This window comes from Ochotona princeps, chromosome 9 (assembly GCF_030435755.1).
Source record: "Ochotona princeps isolate mOchPri1 chromosome 9, mOchPri1.hap1, whole genome shotgun sequence".
NCBI classification, from domain to species: domain Eukaryota; kingdom Metazoa; phylum Chordata; class Mammalia; order Lagomorpha; family Ochotonidae; genus Ochotona; species Ochotona princeps.
The window spans coordinates 78,448,464-78,473,106 of NC_080840.1; the positions used below are offsets into that span (position 1 = coordinate 78,448,464).

At 46.1% G+C, this 24,643-nt stretch overlaps 1 protein-coding gene across 1 annotated transcript; it reads left to right on the plus strand.

Annotated features, from left to right (window-relative positions):
- The first annotated feature begins 2,628 nt into the window (after positions 1-2,628).
- On the plus strand, positions 2,629-6,581 carry LOC101531944 (short stature homeobox protein 2-like). The gene is made up of 5 exons (XM_004599039.2): positions 2,629-2,908; positions 3,660-3,859; positions 5,445-5,502; positions 5,740-5,828; positions 6,200-6,581. The coding sequence occupies exons 1-5, from the start codon at positions 2,629-2,631 to the stop codon at positions 6,449-6,451; spliced, it is 879 nt and encodes a 292-aa protein (XP_004599096.1). The 3' UTR covers positions 6,452-6,581.
- Positions 6,582-24,643: the final 18,062 nt, after the last annotated feature.

The following is a 24,643-nucleotide window of genomic DNA, read 5'->3' on the forward strand; positions in this document are numbered from 1 at the left end:
ATTGCCTAAAAGTATCAATCACTGTAGCGCAGTATCACTAAAATGTATCAGTCTCTTTCGTGCAAATCGCCACAAAGTACTGATCATTTTCATGCAAAATGCAGCAATATATCAATCTCCTTGTAAATCGCTACAAAGTATCAATATCTTGCACAAAATCTCTTTCCTGGAAGGCAATAAAAAAGTATCACTCTCAGGATATTGCTACAATGTATCAATCTCCTCCATGCAATCCACCACAAAGAATCAAACAGCTTTCATACAAAATACAATGAAGTGTCAGTCTCCTTATGCAGAATCACTACGAAATATCAGTCTCTTTAATGCAAATTGCTACAAGGCATCAACTTACTGTTAAACATAGCTACCAAGTATTAATCTCTTTCTTTTAAACCATCACAAAGTATCAATTGTTCTCATGCAAATTGCAGCAAAGTGCCAATCCCCTTGTGCAGAATCTGTACAAACGATCAATCTCTTTCACGCAAAATTGCTACAAAGTATCAATTACGTTTGTGCAAATACTTACAAATTGTCCATTGCTTTTATGCAATTTGCAGCAAAGCAGCATGTTCATGTAAAATGCTACAAAGTATCAATCTCCTATGGAAATCAACTCAATATATGAATGTCTTTACTGCAAATCACTACAAAGTGTCAGGTTTTTTGCACAAAATCGCCACAAAGCATCAATAAATTTTATACAAATGGATACACAGTTTCAATCTTATGCAAAATCACACAAAGTATCAATGGCTTTCATGCAAGTAGTTTTAAATTGTGCATCTCTTTCGCATTGAAATTGCTACAAAATATCAATCTCATGCAAATTGGTGCAAAATATCAACCTCTTCTGCAGAAAATCAGTAAAAGGCATCAATCCCTTGTGCGAAATCACTACAGTGTCAATCTCTTTCATACAAAATTGGTACAAGCTATCAATCTCCTCATGCAAAATAGTTAGAAATATCAACCTCTTTCATGCAAATTGCTACAAGTGGTGGATCTCGTTCGTGTAAAACTGCTACACAGTATCAATTGCATTTGTGCAAATTCTTGCAAATTGTCCGTTACTCTCATGCAAATAATCAATTTCATTCAATCTCCTCATGAAAATTGCTGCAATTAATTGATTGCTTCCAAGTAAATCTTTTTGCAAAACTGTTACAAGGAACTAATCTCTTTCATGCAGTCTTACAAACTCTCCATCTTTTTCCTGTAAATTGTAACAAAGCCTCAATATCCTCATGAAATTCGCTATAGAGTATGAATTTCTTTCATGCAAAATTGCTACAAGGTGTCAGTCTCTCTCTCTCTCTGTTTTGCAAAACCGCTACAAAGCACAAATTTCCTCATGGTAAAAGAACAGCTACGATGTATCAATCTCTTTTGAGCAAATTACAACAGTGTTCATCTTTTTTTTTGTGCAAAATGGCTACAAATTACCAATCTAACACAAAGTGTAATAGTCAATGTCCTCGTGCAAAATTGCTACAAAATATTAATCCCTTTCATGTAATTCCCTACAAACTGTCAATCTTGCATGCAAACTTGCTACCACGTATCAATCGTTTTGGGCAAGTTTTTACAATCTTTCCATAGCTTCCATGAAAATTGCAATAATGCATCAGTCTCTTTAGTGCAAATGTTGCTCAGTATCAATCTCCTCATGAAAAATCGCTACAGAATATCAATCTGTTCTCATAAATTCCTCACAAAACATCGATCTCTTTCGTGGAAAAATCCCTACGAAGTCTCAATCTCTCGAGCAGAATCACAAGGCATGAGCTTTTTTTCATGTGAAATTGTTATGATTCTCCTTGTGTAAAATCGCTATAGAGTAACAATCTAGTTTCTACAAAATTGCTACAAAGTATCATTTTTTGCGCAATTTAAAGGAAAGTATCAGTTCTTTTTGGTGCAAATGGCTACAAAATTTCAATCTCTTCAACGCAAAATTGCTATAAAGTATCCATCTCTGTTGCAGAGACCAGGGAATCTCTAGAAAGCCAAGTTTACAAACAAAATGAAAGAAAAGCCTGGGAGAATCTCTGCTAGGGCTCAGGTGCCCCGGAGCGGCTTCTGGTGAATTCCTGTAGACGCCACTGAAGACAGCCATCCTCTTCACTTCCTTTTTCCTTCTCCCTGTCTTCCTCCACCTATCCAGTTGTTGCACATCCAACCGCCCCCCATTTAAAAAAATCCGCCTTTTTCCTAGGACCCCCTTTCCCCTCCCCCTGCAGCCCACGAGCCCAGCGCCTTAATTGTTCCAGACAGAGCGTAAGCGTGAGAGAGAGAGAGAGAGAGAAAGCGAGAGAGAGAGAGAGAGAGAGAGAGAGAGAGAGAGAGGCGCGCTCGGTATAAATGCAGCTGAGCGAGAGCTGCAACGTGTCTCAACACCCCTGTGCACTGCCTGAAAAAGCCACCGCCAGCATCAGCTCCTGGGGGAGACGGCGCGCCCCTAAAAAATTGGGGGTAGCCTGAACTTCAGGAGTTACGGCTGGAGCAGCTGCAGCAGCCTGAGAACCCCTCCTTGGAGACTCCTTAGCCCCCCCAAATTTGGGAGTGTATTGAGCCATTTGGGGGTGTCCTATCTATTTTTGTGTACCCCGAGAGCTGTGGGAGGCCATGGAGGAGCTGCGAGCCTTCGTCTCTAAGTCCTTCGAGGCCAAATCCCAACCTTGCAGCCAATTCCAGAGTAACTCGCTGCAATGTTGCAAAGCTGGCGTGGGCGGACGCACCCACCACCAAGGCGGCAGTGGCTCTTGTTTCCGCACTCTTCTGCCCGCCGCAGCAACCACTACGACCACCGACCCCAGACAGGTGGAAGACTCCGGCCCCGCCCCCCATGCGGCCCAGGACCCCGGAGATCACCACCCTGACGATGACGAGGAGGACGCAGCTGAAGGTAGGAGTACCCCTCCCCACCTCACCCGGGAGACCCAGCCCAAGTCGCCAGCCCCCCCCATCGCTGCTAGCCTGTTCCTAGGGGGACCAGCCACTCACCCACCGCACCACCTCCCAATCAACCTTCAATCAATTGCCCCAGGCTATCAATCCAACCACCTAGGGAACCAACCTGGAGAAGTGAAAAAAGCAGGAGAGGGGATCCGAAGGCTTCTCTGCTGGCTCTCGTCCACCCCTCTTGAGGGGGGTTCCGCGGTGAGGGGGGGGGGATGTGGAAACACTCAACCGTGTTGGGCAGCTGGTAATGCTGTCGGAGAACTCTAACATCAGACAAGTGTGGGCTAGGTGCCCGCACGCGCTTGCCTGTCGGATAGGACAGGACAGCCCTGCCCGCCCCCCAACACCCCACTCAGCCGTCGGTCAAACCGGCCTCCTGAGCCAGAGCATTCTCCGGGATCGAGTTCCAACTTTTTAATTTATCATATCTTATTTTAAAAAATAATTTTCGTGAGGTGCGGGCAGTCTCAGGGCAGGGGCGGGGTTCCCCAGGATTTCCGTTTGCCATAAGTAAGACAATCGATCCAGGTTGGTTGGAGGGAGTAATCAATCAGTTAATGTGATAGACAGGTTTGGAAGTGGCCGGAGCAAGTCCCACCCCTGTCCTCCTTCCCGCGACCTAACAGCGCACTTTAGGTATGCGGATGGCAAGTCTTTCAGATGCAGTTCAGCCTCCCCCCGCCTTTCCTCCCCAGGCCGGCAGCCGCGCTCTGGGACGAAGGCAGAGGAGGCTGAGGAGGGTCCAGCGCGGCTGAAACAGCGGCGTAGCAGGACCAACTTCACCCTGGAGCAGCTTGGAGAGCTGGAGCGCCTGTTTGATGAGACTCACTACCCCGACGCCTTCATGCGCGAGGAGCTCAGCCAGCGCCTTGGGCTCTCAGAGGCCCGCGTACAGGTGTGCGAGCCAGGGATGGGTGAGACAGGTGCATCAAGCGTGAAGGTGAAACAGGTGAGGGAGGGAGACGGGGAAGGTGGTAGGCAGGTGGGGAGGGAAGTACACAGTCCTGTAGGTAGGTAACTCAAGACCCCTAGGGGAAGCTAACAGTCAGTGGAAGTACGGGTCCTTATCACCTGACAGCGCTAGAGCAAGCTAGGGTATGAGGAAAAGGCGAAGGCGGAGAATAGAGGACAACAATAAAAAAAATCCAATAAATCAATCTACATCCCCTAAAGGACACAGGACCCATAGAGGAGGGAAGAGATACCCAGGCAGGACGGTGCTAAGTGCTGCGGTCCGCTTCCTTCTCTCTACCCTCACGGCCCTTCCCCTTCCCCAGCTCCGGAGAAATGGGCGAGGAGGAGGCAGCCGTTCTGGCGAGGAAAGGAGACAGCCGTGGTGGGAAGCATGCCTTGTCTCGGATGCCTGTGCTCAGCATGACACAATCCTGGAGCAGGGATACTTTGCATCATTCCTGGGTCCCGAGAATGAGAGCAATGGACAGATTGGATACTTTGTATCATTCACATGTGCTGAGGATGACCCAATTTCGGTGGAGAATGGATACTTTGTATCATTCCTGCAAATGCTGTAATCGCTATTCATACCGCAGATTTTTCATGTACTTAAGAGGGCCATAAAAAAATGCCTCCTCCTCAATAAGTTCCGCCTTATCTTTCCCTCTCTGCACGAATTGTTCCTTCACGAGCCTGCCTGGGTTTTCATTATTATTTTATTTTGTTTCTTGTTTTTATATTTTGTTGGAGTTCTCCCTCCTCCTCCCTGATCCCGCGGGGCCCTGCTAATGGGAAGTTATGAGAAGAGGAAAAAAAACCAAAATCCTCGGGGCGGTAATTGAATTTTCCCGACAAGTTTGCTGTGGCTGGAATTAAATGTCACTGCTCACTTTCACTAATGGACATCACGCAGCAAATCGCATTAACTCCCGGCGGCCCTGTTAATGAACAAACGAGTGTCTGCTACGAAGTGTAGACCAATCCACTTAACCGCATTGGAGGCTAATTGGAAGGGATCAAACATTGTGTGTGTGTGTGTGAGTGTGTGTGTGTGCCTCCTACAGGCTCAGGCTCCTGGGGAGAGACTACAGTGAGTTGGACTGAGTTGTGGCTGTGTAAGAAGGCAACCTGGATGAATTTTGGCAGAAGGTACAGGGAGGGAGAAACCTCCTCCTGTGTCATCCCAGAAATCCCCACTCTGTCTAGGATGCTGGTAGCGGGAAGCAAGTCAGAAACTGGAGGAGGCGTCCCAGTTCTGTGTTCCCAGTCTAGCTGTGCCCTCGCAAAGTGGGAAACTACCCAGGGCACATGGAAAATTCCAGAAAGTTTTGTGAAGTTTCAGAAAGAAACTTACATAAAGTTCTAGACGTTACTCTGTACCAATACACACACACAGACCAGGGTACCAGAAACCCAGAGTCCCAGAAGCATCCCTGGTGGGTTGGGGGTGGTGATTTCTGTCTTGGATCGGCCCACCCACGGCTGTTTCCTCCTTACCCGTCCCTCCCCAATGTGCGCAAAAACAGGTCTGGTTCCAGAACCGCAGAGCCAAGTGCCGGAAACAGGAGAACCAACTGCACAAAGGTCAGATTCTGTGGAGTGTGTGTGTGTGTGTGTGTGTGTGTGTACACGCGTACTGACAAGGCCACACCACCTGGAGTGGGGGACCTGCTGAGAAGCAGAGTTTCCAGAAAGCTGATGAAACCGTGCCCTTCAGGGTGGGGGAGAAAAGGGTGGAGTAAGGGGCAGAGAGAGAGAGAGAAAGAGAGAGAGAGAGAGACCCTAACCCAGTGCCGCTGTTTGTGTATTCTGTCCCAGCAGGAGTGATTCTGGGTACAGCTAACCCCCTGGATGCCTGCCGAGTGGCACCATACGTCAACATGAGCGCCCTGCGCATGCCTTTCCAGCAGGTAAACAGCCTGGTGGTGCCCGGGGTCTTTTATTTTTTTTTTCCTCTTGGAGGGGGGCTTCGAGGAGGTAGGGAGATCTTCCAGCAGCAGCAGCAGCGACGTGGTGTTGGTCATCATAAAATTCCCCTCAGGTATCAAGGGTGGCCTCTCCCATACCATCAGCTACCCGCCGCCTAAGGCAGCTATGTATCTTTTTCGCAAGTGTGCTCTGGAATGATTGACAAGTGTGTTGCCAATGGAGGCAGCAGAGACAGGAACGCCTTGAGACTGCAGACTGCACCGGGAGCCCTAGGATCCCCTGGTGAACTCCTGCCCCCTCATTCTGCAAGGCACCCTCTTCTCAGCTGACCTCTTCTTCTCCGGCGCTGCAGGTCCAGGCTCAGCTACAGCTGGAGGGCGTGGCCCACGCTCACCCACACCTGCATCCGCACCTGGCGGCCCACGCGCCCTACCTGATGTTCCCGCCCCCGCCCTTCGGCCTGCCCATCGCCTCGCTAGCCGCTGAGTCCGCTTCTGCAGCTGCAGTGGTGGCTGCTGCCGCCGCCAAGAGCAGCAGCAAGAGCTGCAGCATCGCTGACCTCAGGCTCAAGGCCCGGAAGCATGCCGAGGCCCTGGGCCTCTGACCTGGCTCAAGGTGCTTCGCCACCGTCCCTTGGGAACCCCACTGGGCCTCTAACCTGGCCTCAGGTGGGAGCAACTGTGCACCTGCTGGGTACCTGGCCCCAGGTTTAAAAAAAAAAAAAGGCAGCAATAATACAAAGAATTATAATAATAAAATGGGAGGGTTAGGCCCCCCAGGCGTGGGAGGGAGGGAGCTGGTGGAGTGGGAAGGGAGCGTGTGGGCAGGGGGCTTCCAATGCCACAGAGTCGTGAAGCCACGTGCAATACTGTACATAGGATCATTAAAAAAAATTGAAGAGCCATATGGTGGTCCTGAGTGGTTGGGTGGGATCTCTGGAAGGAAGCAAGGGCGGGAGGCTTTGGGCGGAGGAGGCACTGGAGGTTGTAGCTGCACAGGGACCCAGAGGACCCGGGTTGGCCACCCCCTGGAGGGCTCCCTGAATGGCCAAGCAGAAGAGCTGGAGCAGGGGCCGGTGAGTGGCATTTAAAAAAAATTTAATTCATTTAATTCTTATTTTAAGTTTTATTTCCATTATATTTTGTTTCACTTTTAATTTTTATTTCGTTTTATTTCATATGTTGTTTTGTTTTTTAAATTTTATTTTGTATTTCGTTGTCTAGATTTTTTTTTAGGGTCTTTTCAATTTGCGGGATTTTTGTTTGTTTTTAGGGCCTCCTCCTCCTCTTTCTTCTCTTCTATAATGAACCTGGGCAGAAGTTTAGGGATTTATTTTTTTCCCCACTAAAATCCATCAAAGCAGGAATATTAAGGGTCGGTGTGACTTGGCTTTCTGTTTTTTTCTTTTTTTCTTTTTAATATTAAGATCAAATCTTTCTTCTGTGCTGCCTGGGAGGACTCTGCAGTGAAGCCATGATGGGATCTTTGTTTCCTCCCAGCTGCACATGGAGAACTTTCTAGAACCTCCTAGAAGGATGGAAACAGAAGGTGAATCCAGAAAGCAGGATTAAGAATGTGGCTTCCACTTCCCCTCCCATAGCTTGCAGACTGTTTTCACTATGCAGGTTTTGGGGATACAATCCAGAGTAATGACAGGTCAGGTTTTCAGGTATCTGCACTGTGAACAAATAAGGGAAAGTTATTTTTCAGGTAAACAACAAAGAAAGGCCATGAAAAAAATTGCATGCAAGAGGAGACAAAAATTTGCAAAAAAAAAAAGACTCGAGCTCCCTGTTCATGCACACACCCTGAAGAGGCAGTAGAAGTACTATAATTTTATTTTATTTATTTATTTTTTGTGTTGGAGCCAAGTGGCCAGTAAACCAAATCCCTAGAGACAAGGGCTGCTGGCCGTCACACAGCCCCTGCTGGAGCCCCTTTGCAAAACCAGCTGGTTCTTGCAAATGTTTGCAACTTTGTGGCTTTTAAAATTTTATTTCATTTTATCTTATTTTATTTTACTTTATTTTATTTTATTGACTTCCAGCAGCTCTGAGTGGGCAGCCAGGAATGCAGAAGTAGGAGCTTGGGCTGAGTGATTTTGTTTTAGATTCTATCTATCTATCTATTTATCTATCTATCTATCTATCTATCTATCTATTTAGTGCTGCAGGGAATGCATCCCTGATGGATGGTAATAGCCTCATTAAGGGCACAAACCTTGGCAGGCATAATTTTTTTGCACCATTTTAAGCCCTGATTTATTTTTATTTAATTTTTACAGTGCTGTCACTCAGGAGCCTGAGTTTTTAATAGCCACTAAGTGGTATTTTTTTGTTTGTTTGTTTGCTTGCTTTATTTTCCTTCTTCCTTTCTTAAAAATGAGTTTATTCATTCATGGGATGCTGGCACAGGCCTCTAGAGTCCCATGATTTGCAGAAGATTCTTGGAAGCAGAACATCCTGTCCTTTTTGCTGTTCTCAGGGGTTTCCCAGAAACGGTCAGAGAGAGAGGTCATTCCTACCTCCAGAGGGCCTCAGCAGCCAGAGCTGGTCCATACTGGAGGCAGGAAGTCAGAGTTGCAGCCAGTATCTCCCAGAGGAGTGCAGCAGGTACACAAAATGTGTACCTGAGCAGGGAATCCCAGCCATGGCAACAGTATCTGCACCTCCTTGCCTTCCCTGTGTCCCTCCAACAGCAAAGGCCAGCATGCACTCCCCTCAATGGGTCCCTGAAGGCCAGACCAAACTCCACTGCACCTTACCCAAATCAAGTGACCCTGATGCTCAGCAGGTGGGCTTATGTTCCTTAGTAGCTGTCCCCTGAATACCTGATAAGCTACCTTGGGAGGGAAAGCAGGGAGGCAGTATCTAGCAAGCTAGTCCTGAAATCTCTTTCCTGTCCTTCCCCCACCCCAGCAGCCAGAACCCTGAGTGCTAGATTTCATTCTGATTATTTATTTGCAGCTGATAGTGGTTGCTTGGTGCTAATTCCTAGAATGCTGTTGCTAATTTATTTATTTATTTGTTTAATTTTTGAGGGCCGAGGCAGCAGAAGCACATGCCAGAATAAAAGGCTGCAGCAGGAAGCACGTTTTAAAAAAAGATTTGTTTGTTTGCTTGAAAGTCAGATATATAGAGAAGAGAAGAGACAGAGAGGAATATCTTTCATCTGCTGATTCACTCCCCAGGTGGCCACAATGGCCAGAGCTATGCAGATCCAAAGCCAGGAGCCAGAAGCTTTTCCTGGGTCTCCCAAGCGGATGCAGGGTCCCAAGGCTTTGGACCATCCTCCACTGCTTTTCCAGGCCGTGAGCCGGGAGTCAAATGAGAAGCAGGGCTGCTGGGATTAAAACCAACACCCATATGAGATCTTGGGACATGCAAGATGAGAACTTGAGTCCCTAAGCTACCATGTGGGTCTCAGGAAGCATCTTTATGATGCTGATAGCTTTTTGTTTTAAGCACAGAGTTGGCGCCAACCCTCCCCAATTATTTAATGAATAAATCACCCAAAATACTATTGAATAGGCTCCCCTACCTTCCCTAATTCCTTCCTAGGTGGAAGGACTTCCCAGTCAGGAATGACAGAGCAAAACATGAAGCTCACAAGAAAGAACTGTATTTTGTTTTGTGTTTTGCCATTCAGCTTCCTGGGCTCATGTCCGCAGGCCTACAAGGTGGTGGTTGCAGCCGCAGGGGATGAGGTCTTTGTGTGCCAGAAGAAGCTCCTGCCTTCGGACGCTAGGTCCCTACTCATGCTACTGTAAGCTGAAATGAGGGATCTGGGTGCCCAAAATCAGGCCCATGGAAGCAGCTTCTGCAGACATAGTTGATTTTAAGAAATATTCAGCAAATAAGGAGGACACATTGCTTACATGTTGGTGCCCTGTTTTCTACCCTGGTCACTTCTGTGTGTCATGTCTGTTCTATGCTGCTGAGTCTCCCTGACCCAGTCTTTCCAGCAGATGTGTGGAATCTGCACCATGGGCAGAGTTCAGAACCCAGGAGTCTGCTCTCAGCCATCAGACTGAATCCAATATGGATCTGTGGGCAATCACTTGTGCACAGTCCAAGATTGTGCCTTGAGCAAGCAATTGGGAAGAATCCAATCTGGTGGTGTGTACATGAGCAGGGAGCTGGGGACAGGAGCCAGGAGCTCCATCTAGATCTCCCAAGTGGATGCGGTAGGTTCATAAGGCCCTGAGCCCTCCCCTGCTGCTGCAATTTTGCTTCTTGAAAATCTCATTTCCTGGCCTGGCTAAGATAGAACTTTTCTTTTTTTTTTCTTTTTTAAAGAGTATTTCTTTTTATTGGAAGGCAGATTTATAGAGAGAAGGAGAGACATAAAGATCTTCCACCTACTGGTTCACCAAATGGCCACAATAGCAGGAGCCACAATAACGAGAGCTGAGCGGATTTGAAGCCAGGAACTAGGAGCTTCTTCCAGATCTCCCATGTGGGTGCAGGCAGCCAAGGCTTTGGGTCATCCTTTACTGCTTTCCCAGGCTGTAAGTGAGTAGCTGGATGGGGGAAGTGGAGCAGCTTGGACAAGAAGTGGCACCTATATGGGATCCCGGCAGTTGCAAAGGGGGGATTAGCTAATTGAGCCATCCTGCCTGTCCGAGTGAACTTTCTTGAAGGAAGGGTCCAGCCACTTAGACTGAGCATGCATGTGTTAATTAACCAGAGCTCAGGTTAATGTCTTCTTGTTGTTCATCTTGAGGACTCATTAGTGCTAATGAGCTGAGAGCAAGTTAATTAGTCTGGAGAGAGAAACACACAGAGAGAGATTCTTTATGCCATATCCTTGCCCAAGTGGAGAGGACAGCCAGGAGCTCCCACTGGGTTTCCCAGTTGGGAGCAGCAAGTGCACAAGGCCCTGCCCCTCCCCTGCTACCTGCCAGGAGTTGGATCCTTGAGGAGGCAGCATTCTTAGCATCTGCTGCACCCACTTGGGAGACCCAGCGGGAGTTCCTGGTTCCTGGTTTTCCCTTGTATTTGGGCACAAGGACCTAGCGGGTAGAATTTCAATCTCTTTCTCTACCTCTCCCTTCTTCTCCATCTTCCCATTAACCATGGGGGAGGGAATATTGCAGACTAATTTTTTTGCAAGCAGAGGGGCTGGATTTTGAATGACAGGCAGGGTGGGGGGGCGTGGCTGGGGGAATCCCTGGTTGCATATGTGAATGACAGGAGCTGCCTCTTGTTGATTCAATTAAACCGAGCCTGGGGTGATTTCCAGCTCATTTAAATTTTTTTTCCCCTGTCTGGTTGTTGGCACATCAACGGATCCCGAGAGGCCTCTTTCTTCAGCGGGAATGGGGAGGGTCTTGTGAGTGCGCTTGCCTGCCTGCCTGCCTGGTCTGCAGCGTGACTGACAGCTTTGATTTTCCCGCCCCCTCAGTACCTGGAATGCCCTGCCTCCAGTTTCCTGGTCATGTGTGCACCTTGGGAAAAGCAGCAGCAGCAGCAGGAATAATGGCACCTGCTACATCCATGGATTCAGCAGGTGCACAAGGACCTAAGCCCTCGCGTGCACACCTGGTGTGCAAGAGCAGGAAGCTACAGCTGGGAGCTAGGAGCTGCATCTGGGTCTCCCAGGCAGGAGCAAGCAGGAAGCTGCCAGCAGTTCCTTCCTGGTCCTTGTACACAGTTGAGGAGACAGTGTATACTTTCAAGACCTCTAACCAGACCAAACACCCAAAACAAAAAAAGTTACAATGTGACAGCTGCAAGCCATTAGCATCCTTGTCTATGAGAGCAAGAATTTCAAGAATTTTGCTCGGTCCTTTGGGGGATGGCTTCCTCCTGGCTCATGCAACATGCATGAGATCTTCCGGGCATGATTATTTATCATTATTTTGTTTTGCAAACCTTTCCGGCTGCACCGTTTGCCATCAAAGGGCTACGCTCATGACACAACCACAGGATACATTGTAGTGTAATGACTTCTAGATGCTGGAGAACAAAATTGCTTCCGTCTGCTGTAATAACTGAGAGAGAGAGAGAGAGCAAATGGGAGCATTTGTTTAAAAAAAAAAAAAGACAGCTGGAAAAGGCAGGGCAAGGAACTAGGTTAAGTGGTAAGAAAAAAAAAGTAACCAGGCTGAGAAAAAAATGCACACTGGCCTAGCTCAGGTTCTGGCTGCTCAGAAGTCCAAGGACCAGAGTCCTCACCTAGATGTGTACATGAGCAGAGCAGGGAGCTGGAACCAGGAGGCAGGAACTCTGTACAGGTCTCCCAGGTGGGTGTAGCAAGTGTACAGACCATGGGCCAGCTTCTCCTATTGCTGCTGGCTTCCTAGTGCCTTAGGGTTAAGCCTGGCTATCATAGCTGATTCTGGGAGGTAGACAGATGGACTCACCGGTGCTGATCACAGAGCCCTGGGGCTGAGGCCTCCTGATTCTCAGGGTAAGCCACACGCCAACTGACAAGACCCAGAACAGCACAGACTCAACCTGCATTCTAATCTTCAATGTTGGCTCTTTTCTTCTTGCGTTTCCCTGGTACTTTCGGCTGCTTGGCAATCTGGGTTCTAATGTATTGGGTATTTGATAATTTGCAGGAAAGGGGAGAGAATATGGCTGAGGTCTTTCAGGAAGAATCCTGAGTTTGTAATTATACAAGCTTGTAAGATTTATTTGAAGTGGAGGGGAGAGAGAGAGAGAGAGAGAGAAAATATGCTCTGGCTCACTCAGGAAATATTTGCCTGCAACAGCTAAGGCTGGGCCAGGTTGCAGCCAGGATCCAGGAGCTCTATCCAGCTCACCATGTGGATGCGATAGGTGCATAAGGACCTGACCCCTTACCCAGATTTTGTGCATGAGCAGTGAGTTGTGATGAGGAGCCAGGAGTTCCATTCCAGGTCTTTCCCACATGGATGCAGAAGGTTCACAAAAACTTAAGCACTCCTCCACAGCTGCCTCCCCCATGGTGTGCACAAGAATAAGGAGCTAGAGTAGAGACTGGGACTTGAACTCAGACTCTGTGCTTGTAGGTCTTGTTTGCACTACCGGCTCCCAAACACCTATGGCCAACTCCAATTCATTTGAAACCATTTTGTCTGTCACTGTTCAGTGGTGCATTTTTTTTTTTACTGGTTATTGCAAATTTTTTCTCTAGTTTATATTGCAAAATTGTGCTGGTTATTATTGCATTTTCTTGTGGGTTAAGGTTGCCGTATTGTCCCTGATTATTGCAAAACTTGTCTGCTGGTTATTATTGCAAAATTGTTGCTGCTTAATGTTGCAAAAATTTTCCCTGGTAATTACTGCAAATTTTGTTTCTGGTTCATGTTGGGAAATGTTGCTTGGTTTTGTAAATTTGTCACTACTTATTATTGTAAAATTACAGCTAGTTTGCATAAAAATTTTCTCTGGTTCATGTTGCAAAATTGTTGCTGGCTAATGTTGCAAGCTTTTTCTGTAACTCCTGTTGCAAAATTATTGCTGATTCATGCTGCAAAATTGTCATTGGTTATGCTGTGGTTTGGATTTGGCTTAATATTTATATTCCAGTTTCTTGCTTAAAAAAACATTTTAAGTACAGACATCAATACAGTTTACAAAATGATAAAGTTTATTAAAATGTGAGGAAATCACACACAAGCAGGCCATATCCCAGTATAGCGTGAACTAGGAAGGGAAAAGGGAAGGTGAGAAGGTCTTTCTATTTGCCTAGCCTGTGGCAAGGGAAGATCCAGAGAGAATGAGTCCCTCCTTAGCATGGGCTCTAATTGGGCTCAAAAAGGGTATGGCTGCATGACACTGTCCTCCCACCCCCATGTTAGGTCCCAGGTAAATGAAGGTATTTCCTAGGAAGGACTTGTTTGACTGACAGGAAGTGGATAGGATTACATAGGTGGGAGAAACGTGGCTTCCAACTTGTGATCTTAAGCTAGCTGTCTACCTTGCCTGTATCAGTTATTATTACAACATTTTTCTTTGATTCCTGTTGCAAAATTTTTGCTGGTTATAATGGGAAATTTTTGCTCATTCTTGTTGCAAAATTTTCAATGGCTATTGCAAAATTTTCAGTGGTTTCTATTGCAAAATCTTTCTCCCATTCCTATTGCAAAATTGTTGCTGGTTATTATTGCAAAATTATTGCTGGGTATTGTAAAATCACTGTAAATTTTTTCTCTGATTCCTGCTGCAAATTCATTGCTGATTATTATTCCAGAATTGTTGCTAGTTAATGTTGCACATTTTTTCTCTAGTAATATTGCAAAATTATTATTGGCTCAAGTTGCAAAAATTGTTCTCTGCTTTTTGTTGCAAACTGGTTGCAAAACCTGAAGTTACAAGTGAGTGCTCTGTAGCCTGGAGCTTGGAACAAGGGATAGGGGAGGGAGGAATGGTGGCAGGGTGCAAGTCGTGTGCACCTTCCTTAACAAATGCAAATAAGGACCCAATCTCAGGGATAAAGAACCCACACCTATAGGTGTGGCCGGTGTTAAGGCACAAAAGAGAAAAAAAGAACACAAAACACAAACAAAACCCCATTATTTAATAGCTGCCAGGATACAGCACTGAAAACTAGGCCTTTTCTGCCTCCGACAAGGAATGCTTTGCTAACTCATTTTCTCCCCCAAAAGGCTGTCGACAGCTCCAACCTGTGTGAGCTTAACTGTTTGCACATGCAAGGAGTCAATTGGCCATTGCCTGTAGGGGGTCAGAGGGCAGTGAGACAGCTTGCCCCAGCTTGGCTTGGGTCTGGTAAACTCTCAGAGGTCAGGGAAGGCCTCACTCTGGCCTCAGGGTCGCATGCATAATCAGATAGGAACTTGTTGGTTGCCGGTTCATTTATTTATTTATTTATTTAAAAATTTTCTGTACCTTCTGCGGCTTGTGCAAGTAATTAGAGGTGGCTGAGCCAGCTTGCGTGCTGTTTTTTTTTTCTCCACCTGAGCCCCAAGAAGCAATGTATTTGCAGGTGTCAGATGCAGCTGCTAAAGATGCCTGAAAATGAGGCCTCCTTGTGCACCTATACTGAGGGGTGGAGTATGACAGACTGGCAATCCCACAAATGTGTGTTATGTACACCAGAAAAGGCAGCAGAAGAGGGCTCAGGTCCTGTGCACCTGCTTCACCCATGTGGGAGACCTGAATGCAGCTCTAATCACTCTCTGTCCACCACTGGGTACTTGGGAATAGATTTGGTATCCACTGCATGGGCCTCAGTCAGCTGCTTCTTGGGTCTGTCTCTTTCCAAACAAACAAATAAAATGAACATTTCTGAAACCATTTCATTGGTTTCAGGGTAAAGGATGGTGACAATTAACTAAATGGTTAAATGTCTGAAAAAACAAAGGGGAATAAAAAGCAATACATATCAGTGTGTTAAAAACACATTTGGTGTATCAGCAATCCTTTCAGCACATTAGAAATTCATTTAAGATATGAAAAAAAATACATTAAAAATAGATTCCACATATCAGAAATCCATTCATCAGAAAGCAATTGATGCAAAATAGTTACATTTTTTAGAAATACATTTGATGCATCAGAAATCAATTTATCAGAAATTCTTTTTTTCAGAACCAAGTTATGAAAAATGTTAGGTTGGGCAAAACAGGATGCTGGCCTGAGCCAGAGAGTGAGCTCCTGATGGAGCATCCAGGCCGTATTGTAAAGAGTTGTTCGAATACCCCACCCTGGAAGTGGCGCCATTTCCTCTTCCGCACAGCTCATGAAATTCGCTCCAGTCCAGCTGTCCACCAATCAGCCATTTTGCCTGAGAATCCCACCCCCAATCTCCCAGCCCCATCCCCAACTCTGCCCACCTACCAGTCATTCTTAGGCAATCACCTGTGACAGTCTCAGGCACCAATCCCCTGGGGCCTGCCCTCAATCCCCCACAATCCCCACCCCCACACCTTGCAGGTTCACCTGAATGGCAAAGAGGCCCCCAGGTGTGGCTCTGTCTCTCTCTTCCCCTTCTGGCCTGCCACCCCTTCTTTCCCCTTCCCCCTCGCCTACCCACCACCCTGTCCTGTTCCTGCCCAGCTGGAACAAACCTCCTAAGATACCTCATTGCGACTGGTGTTTTCGGCTCATGGTAAAGAACCAGGTTGTGGGAATTAGCTGTGTGTAATATCATAATATCATATGAACTAGAATTCCAAATTTTAAAGTAATTAAAATTTGGTGCCATGACTGGCCGGTTTCTCCCGGCACTTTTGGCTGCGTGGCCTTAGGGCCTTCGGCCACCACCGGGATCCGAACCATGAGAACTGCGATCCATCTATAACTGTCTTCATCTGTGCCAAGACTCATTAGCATCCATCAGAATCCATCTCCATCCACCCACTGGATCCGGAATTCATCTCCAAGGGTCTGTTCCTGACTTTGCCTTCACCTGCTGGCTCCAGCATTCTCAAGCTCCACGTGGTTGTTCTTAAATTCATCTGACCTGATCGTGCTAGCATCTGCCTCCATCCAGCAATGACATAACCCAGACACATGCTCCTGGCACTCTATCTCCACGTGGAGCACTCAAGGTATTCCCCATCTTTCGGAATGCTAAGTTTTTGCATGCATACACTGTTAGAGGTAGGGTTTCCTCCCTCAGCCCTTGGAGTTTTGGGTGTGGCTTGGCACGTTTGCGCTCCTCCAACTAGGTCTGATTTTTTCAGTTTTGGGAAACTGGTTCTGTAAACCCCGGCTGGGTGCCGCAACTCTTAGCCACTGGGCTGGAAGTCCCCAACCACTGGGTCACTGCCGGGGGGTGGGGCCCAGTACTGGGCTAAGATAATGACATCCCTTCTATGAGAGCCAATTTTCTGACCACTGGGTCGCCATGGACCACCGGGTCTGCAGTGGTAATCAGTCCTGAGTCATAATCATGGGCGCTCTCTTTTCATTGCCAGTTCCTTCCAACACCCTCTTGGGCTGTCTTCTACACCTCTGTAATGTGGATGGCCCCAGTATCCCCTAGCTAACTCCTCCAAATGGCTGGTTAATGGCGCTTTGGATCTGGACATCCTCCGGAATCTAGCTGACTACTGCATGCATTCAAAAAAATGGGGGGTGGGAGTCTCATTCCCTCTTTACTCTCGGCTTTCTGTCTGTCTTCCATAGTTTTCTCTCCATGAAGTAGGAAACCCCAGTGCCCTCTTCCAGGGCTCTGGCCCCACGTGCTTCCCCTATCTCTTCTGGCATCTTTTTAACAAACCCCCATCTTATCCTTCTCCTTCTGCAGTCTCAGCCCCCACTCTATCCCTCTGTATGCCATTTTGCCTTTTCTCTCCCTTTCATTCCCCTCTATCTGAAGGTCTCCGTTTGCTCTCCTCACTGGGTAGCAGACAAAGATTTCCTGTTTAAACCTTTTTCTCTGTTTTAACCCTTGGCCTAACTTGCTTTCCCAGTTTCTTTTGACTTTACCACACTCAGCCACCCTCAGAGCCTAAATTTCTCTAGCTTTCCCTCCTAATCCTATCCCTTAATTGAAAAGGGTGGGATAAGACATAAGCAATTTAGCCTTTATTAAAAAAAAAAGAAAAGGAAAAAAGAAAAAAAATGTAACTTGTTCTGTAACTTAATGTAATGTAACAGTTATATATAAAATAATGTGGTATAGAGTTGTCCTAACCCACTGTTAAATTACTCCAAAGCATCAGATAAAGCCATGTGCTTGTTTTACAAAATATTTTCAGGTTAAAGTATGTGGAAGAAGGTGTGGGAAGTGACAAAAGGCTTGAGAGTTTTACATTATGTATGATTATGTCTCTTTGTTCTGAAGTGTTTGGTGATTGTATAGATGTTTGGTCATAGTGGTTGTTCTTGTTTTGAATTGGGTGCACATGTGACTGATTTTAATTCATTTAGACCTCTAAATTCTTCAGTTCTAACCCATGTTCCCTGACCTTGGGATTTCCAGCAGGATCCCTGGAGATCTCAAAGATTGAGACAAAATTTAGATAATGCAACTGTCATTTCAAATAATTTGGATAATATGATTGTCATTAGGGATAATTTAGATCATTGTGAGGTTGTAAGATTATGCCAAACTTGTAGCTCTAATGTCATTTGTGTATACCTAAAGCAGTGCTTGGCATAAAGAGGAATAAATTCTGCAAGTCTGTTTATATGTTCTATTAAAGTGAATGAATATTTGCATGGTTAAAAAGGTTCTTGGTAAAAGTTCCAGAAGTGACTAATGTATATTGGTGTTTATGCTTATTGGTCAAGATGTTTTCTAATTGTGAAGTTGTTCCAAGTTGTGGGATTATTTAAGTTCAACAATCAATTCATCTGCCAGACATTTTAAGTCCACTTGGCATTCTTCACAGTCACTTCACAGTCATTTTAAACATTTTAAACTTGCTAATTTTTGATATTCTCAGTGAGGCCTCATGGGAATGTCAAAGAACAAATATCTCATTTTGTAGAGATGACCACTGATTAGGCTGTTTGGATTTTAGTAAAAGGTGCTGTTAAGATGAGAAGTGGTATAAACTTTAGGTTACAGTAATGAAATGTTAACAGACTGCTATTGGGACAAACGTCAAAATATCACTAAAGTCTAACGACCTTGTTGCATTATTAGTCATAATTGTTATCCTAATGAACAAGGCCTAGAGGTCTAAACAGTACAAGAGTGTGTAAAATCCTACACATGCTTCCACAGTGTGCTGTGCAAAGTAAATGGATGTTTATACTTGTTGATTCATGGCTTTCTCCAACTGAAAGCATCTTTAATTCTGGTTACTAAGAGCAAGATGTAATTCCAAATAACTGGTAACTTTAAAACGCCTAAGAGATTTTTCAAAAAATCTCTTACAAAAGCCGTTTTATTTTATAATGTGTGTTACTTGTTATGCGTGTATATGTTTACGTGGCAAGCTATGTAACCTATTCTAATTGACTTAGAGATGAAAATGTTCATAGATGAGAACTGCTAAGCTAAATCTTTTAATTTTGATTTAAATAAGCCCTTGAGATTAGGATCACAGAAAAATCCTCCAGCTTCTTAAAATGCTTGAGGACTGACTTTGAGTTTATTCCATCAGATCTTGTGTAGAGATGAATAGGTGATGTATAGATAAAATTCTTAATTGCCCTAGACATTAGGAAAGAGTTTTAGAAACTTACAAATGGGACCTGAAAGTACCCTGATATCCTCTTAAAGGGGTCACTATGGTCTTTTACTTCAGAGACCAGGAGAGGATCCCATGGCAGAGCAGGATGAGAGAGAACTCCTGGTTCCAGTGAGACCTCCGGATGCATCCCAAGTGTTCTTCAATGCAGAAGCAACGGACACTTCACCAGAGATCATCAGAAAGGACACCCAGGGCCATGTCCCAACTACCAAGGAGGTCATTGGAGATATGACTGCCCCTGAAGACCAAGTACTTCAGGTCAGCCATTTCCCATTGGATCTCCCACAAGGGATGGAAGTGTCCCAGGAACCTCCACAGGCTCAAGAACATCCACAGAATTCAGCAAAACCTTGGAACAGCACCCGAGAGCCCCAAGTGGTCCTCACAGTGGAAGGGAAAGCTGTAAGTTTCCATCTGGACACTGCCAGCTAGATTTAGCTTCTTCCCTCTCTTACAGTGACCATCAGGGTCTCTCAGGAGCCCCAAATTAGCTTAGGTGACAGACAGACTAATCTAGAAGCTCAGAAAAGAAGCTTTTCTAGGGAAAAGTTAGCCTGTAACTGCTCAGCCTGTATCGTTGACCACTCTGACAATGCATGTTTGCCATCTCCCTTTTGTTTTACTGGACTTCACTGAGGTAGGGTACCTTCACTGCCGTAAGTCACACTTCATGTCTTCCTCATTTGCCAAGTTATTTGGAATTTCTCAGCTCATCTACTTGGCAATCTTTTTTTTTATTATTGTTAATTATTTTGCATTATGTGACAGTTTCATAGGCTCTGGGAATCCCCCCTCCCTCCCCCTCCCCTCCCCCCGGTGGATTCCTCCACCTTGATGCAGTATTACAGTTCAAATTCAATCAAGATTCTTTCATTGCAAACATATACCAAGCATAGAGTCCAGCTACTTATTGTCCAGATGGGTTGAATAGTTTCTTGGGGAGACCTTTTCTGGTCTGAAGTTTGAGCTGGCAGAATATCATCACAGTCAATTAAGAGTCCCAATATAACATCAACAGCAATTTGCAATGTTATGGAGTTGACATGGTTTTGAGTAACCAGTGTATTAAAAAGAAAAAAAATAAAAGTCCTAGCCACAACCTATGATTAGCTCATTGACATTTCAATTTAGTTCATATACAGGACCGGCTGCTCTATACCTTAAAATGGCCATAAGGCACCATTCAGCTGTTTCGTGTCCATTTCATCTTAGTATTTAGCCAGTTGTTGTGTTGAAGTAAAATTTTGCTGATCTTGGCAGATTTTAGGATAATCCAGACTGGCTTGTAACTCTAACAAGATATATGTCAACATTTTAGGTGCAGAACATTTTTTTTTTTGGGGGGGGGTGCAGAAAAATCCTCAACACCATGGTGAGGAGTAAAACTAATCTTTGTGACCCACCCAGCGAGGCATGAGCCAATCCATGCCAGCTCTTTCCTGTCAGATTTCAAGTTCTACTTTCTGTTGTTTATTTATTTTAGGTTTTTTTTTTTTTTTTTTTTTTTTTTTTTTAGTTTGTATGGTTGTTTGCTGTGAGGGGTTTTCGAAGCGATCCTGATGGTCATTGCGAGGGAGAGGGGGTCCAGAGGTGGAGCCAGGCTCGGACCAGAGAAAGCTCTCCTCCCTGGTCCCGAAGGACGTTTATTGTTCTTCTGTTTCTGCAGACCACTCAGGGCTTCTGGTTGTCTTTCCGATGACGTTGGTTTCTGCACGGTAGTGTTTGGGCTTCTTCCATCCCCTGTGGAAGCTCCGGTTGGGGGTGGGTGACCTCAGAGTACTCGGCCTCCGAGGGCATCCAATTCCCTGTGGCCTCCTTGGCAGTTGGGATATAGTCCTTGTTGTTCGTATTAATAGTTTGTGGTGAAGGTCTGGGAGTCTTCATGGTTGGGATCCAAGCTTCCTCCTTACCACCTGCTCCACTCTGGAGTGCTCCCCTGCTCCACGCACATGACCTCCTGTTAAGAGGTTGTCAGGATCACACCCGATTCCCCCCTCATGCATTGGTATATTAGTTTTATTGTTGTTTAGTGCCGCTTTGAGTCTGTTATCTATGAATTACCAGATTTGATCTTGATAGGCTACATTGTACTTTTTTCTCACTCTTTTTATGGTCCTGAAAGATTTCCCTGCACTCCCCCCCATTACAGGTTAACATAGCGTATTGAGGGTATAGTAGGTTTTACAGATTTTCGATGTAGATCTTAAGTATTCTGACATTAATTGTTGGTTTATAGATTATATCGCCTTATCTTATTGCATTGGATACAGGTTATAAGAGATTGCACTAATATTACAATATACAGGTACTATTTTCCAAGTTGTTCTCTTTTCATCTCAGATTAAGGCAAACATGTGGTATTTAACCTTTTGGGATTGGTTCATTTCTCTTAGCATGATGGATTCCAGTCGGGCCCATTTGTCCACAAAGAATTGCATTTCGTTTTTTTTAATAGCTGAGTAGTATTCCATGGAGTAGATGAACCATAGCTTTCTTAGCCAGTCTTCTACTGATGGGCATTTTGGCTGCTTCCAGGTTTTTGCGATCATAGATTGTGCTGCTATGAACATAGGCGTGCATGTTGGTTTCTTGAATCTTTTTTTTTTTTAAAGATTTATTTATTTTTATTACAAAGCCAGATATACTGAGAGGAGGAGAGACAGAGAGGAAGATCTTCCATCCGATAATTCACTCCCCAAGTGGCCTCAACCAACGGGGCTGCGCCGATCCGAGGCTGGGAACCAGGAACCTCTTCTGGGTCTCCCATGCGGGTGCAGGGTCCAATGCTCTGGACCGTCCTCAACTGCTTTTCCAGGCCACAAGCAGGGAGCTGGATGGGAAGTGGAGCTGCTGGGATTAGAACCGGCGCCCGAATGGAATCCTGGCGCGTTTAAGGCGAAGACTTTAGCAACTAGGCCACGCTGCCGGGCCCTTCTTGAGATTCTTATGTTTGATTGCCAGTGTGGGGCTCAGGGGCAAAGAGGTCACTAAGATGGTGACAGGTGGGCAAAATGGTGGCCAAGGACAGAGCCCGGGCATGAACCAGGGTAGGAGTCAGGTAGCTCCAAGGAAATACTGATTGATCAGGGCCATCTCGCTCACCTACCCCTGGCCTATGGGAGGTGGCTTCCACAGTCATTGTCCTAGTAATTGGCTCCTAGTTTCTCCCCTCCTGGAATTCCCAAAAATCTCAGCCTGAGGCTAGCCCTTACACTATATAAGAAATTGAATTTCCCCAATAAATCGGAACTGCTTACACAGCACCCCTGTCCATCTGTGTGTCTCTCGCGGGCCGGGAGGCTGGGTGGCAGGCAGCAGGCTCATCCCCTCCGGCAATGGGATACTAAAGGAATCTGTGGTGGAGACCCTGCAGCCAGAACTGGCGCCCAACGTGGAGACATGAAGGATGGACCTTCTGACTCTCACTGCACGGCTCTGAAAGAGGAGCGAGGAACGGCTGGCAAACAGCTTCAGCACAGCGCTTCCAAGAGAAGCACATTGCTGGAGAAGTGGTGTCTCTTCAGGTGAGCCCCAAAGAAAAGAAACGTGGGACAAGAAGGCTGGACCTTCTGACCCCCTCGCTGCGCGGCTTTGAAAGAGAAGCGAGGAACAGCTGTTAAACAGCTTCAGCGCAGCATCTTCCAAGAGAAGCACATTGTTGGAGAAGTGGTGTCTCTTCAGGTGAGCCCCAAAGAAAAGAAGGGGACCTGAGGTACAGTATTACTCCTCTGAAACGGGAGTGTATCCTGCAGAAGTGACCTTGGCACCCGCAGCTCTGCACGCACGTGGGGAACCCCTGGCCACGGCATAGCTATGGTCCAATCCCCTGAGAAGTTGTAAGGGAAGGGAGGTGTTAGGTGCCCAATTGGCTTCTTTCCTAACCTCTCATCTTCTGCTTTGAGGGATGGCCAAGAATGCGTGGCTCTGGGGTGAACCTGTCTGAGGACTGATGGTTTTTGGCCGAGGCAACACTTCGGTGTTACCCGAAACTCTGCAGGGGCTCCCCTGGGCCTGACAGCCCGACTGGGTAACCAAGTGCCACTCTCCTCTCTGCTGTCTTTCTTAAGTCATGGGCAATAATGGTGGGGAAATTGATGATCCTGCGTGTAAGGCACTAAAATACATGCTGAAGTCCCGAAGGTAAGAAATCTCAGATGCTCAGGCAGCCAAGGTCTGAGGGACTGTGGTCAGATTGGCACTGTGGGTAACATTGGTTGATTTATTTGCCTGTAATATTTTGGAAAGGAAGAGTGAAACTGATGCCCTGACACTGGTCCTGTCCCACCTCAGCCGCCCCAAAAAGAGCTTCTGGGAAGCTCAGAGGGCAGGAAACCACCCCCAGTTCTAGGGGAGTGGAGAGAGCACAGTCCCAGTTGCAAGCCTTCTGGCAGGGCTCCACCAGCCACTCCAGGACTTTCCCATTAATGTTAACCCTGAAAGGAACTGCCCAGTGGCATGATATCCCTGGAATGCAGGAGACTTAAGAAAGCTTTGGTGGAAATTTGCCTAACTCACCCTGGGCTGAGACTAGTCTTCAGGGACTTGCCCACCAACCCTGTACCACAGCAGATTGGATGATATTACTTTGAGAGCTCGTACAACCCAGGAATTGTGAGTAATCTGGGGAAAGGTGAAAGAGCTTTAGAGAGCTAACATGAATGTATCCTCAGAGAAGGTGCAAATGATCCCCCTCTTTTTATGATTTTAGGGACAGAATTATGTTTTGAAAAGGCCTCCCCCTTGAGACCCCAGCTAAGCGTTAAGGAATAATATTCACTAGCAGAATTTCAAAAGCTTCTTGGAGAGGTCAATTGGCTATGCCATTGGCTACCCGTGTGTACAGGGCAATTACTTCCATTATATGAAAAGGCAAAATGCTAGGAGACTGAGTTTCCATCATCTACAAGCCTTACAGGAGACTCAAAAGGCCCTGAGCAAAGCTACTTGCTCGTTATTGCCCTAAGAAAGAGTTACAGCTGTGGACATTTTCAAATTCTTTCATATTTATGGCTGCTCTTGTCCAGGAGGGCAGTCCCCATTCAATGGGTCCCTTTGTCTGTTGAAATGGCATCCAGAGTTTACACTTGTCCCAATCAACTGGCAGATCCAATTCAGAAGGTCAGAGAGCTAGCCCATGGTGTTGACTTTGAACCAGCAAAGCTTGGTGTCCCTTATCTAATGAGTGATGACCTCCCTTGAAGGTTATCTCGGCACTATTGGCCTCCATTATGGGCCATATAAGTGGGTCACCTCCTTCAATCCTTTGGATTGGGAAAATCCTGTCTTTTACCAACAAACCATGAGGATGGAAGAAGAGAAGGGGCTGCAGCAGAGGTTTTAATGTTGGATCGTGTCTATAAGAACTTTTTTGAGCCATGTCAAGGATCAGCACAGTATGTTGCAAATTTGCTCCCAGAATTGGTTCAGGCATACGTAAGGCTGGATGATAATCCTATCATTACCCATGATCTAGGCTGGAAACTTGCTGCGAGGGTGGGCCCATTCCCCCCTGTCTGAAGGCCTCCATTTGCTCTCCTCACTGGGTAGCAAACAGAGATTTCCATTTTAACCGCTTTAACCCTTGCCCTAACTTTCTTTCCCAGTTTTTCTTGACTTGGCCATACCCAGCCACCCTTAGGGCCTAAATGTCTCTAGCTGTGCCTTATTATAGCCCTAACCCCTAGCTGAGAG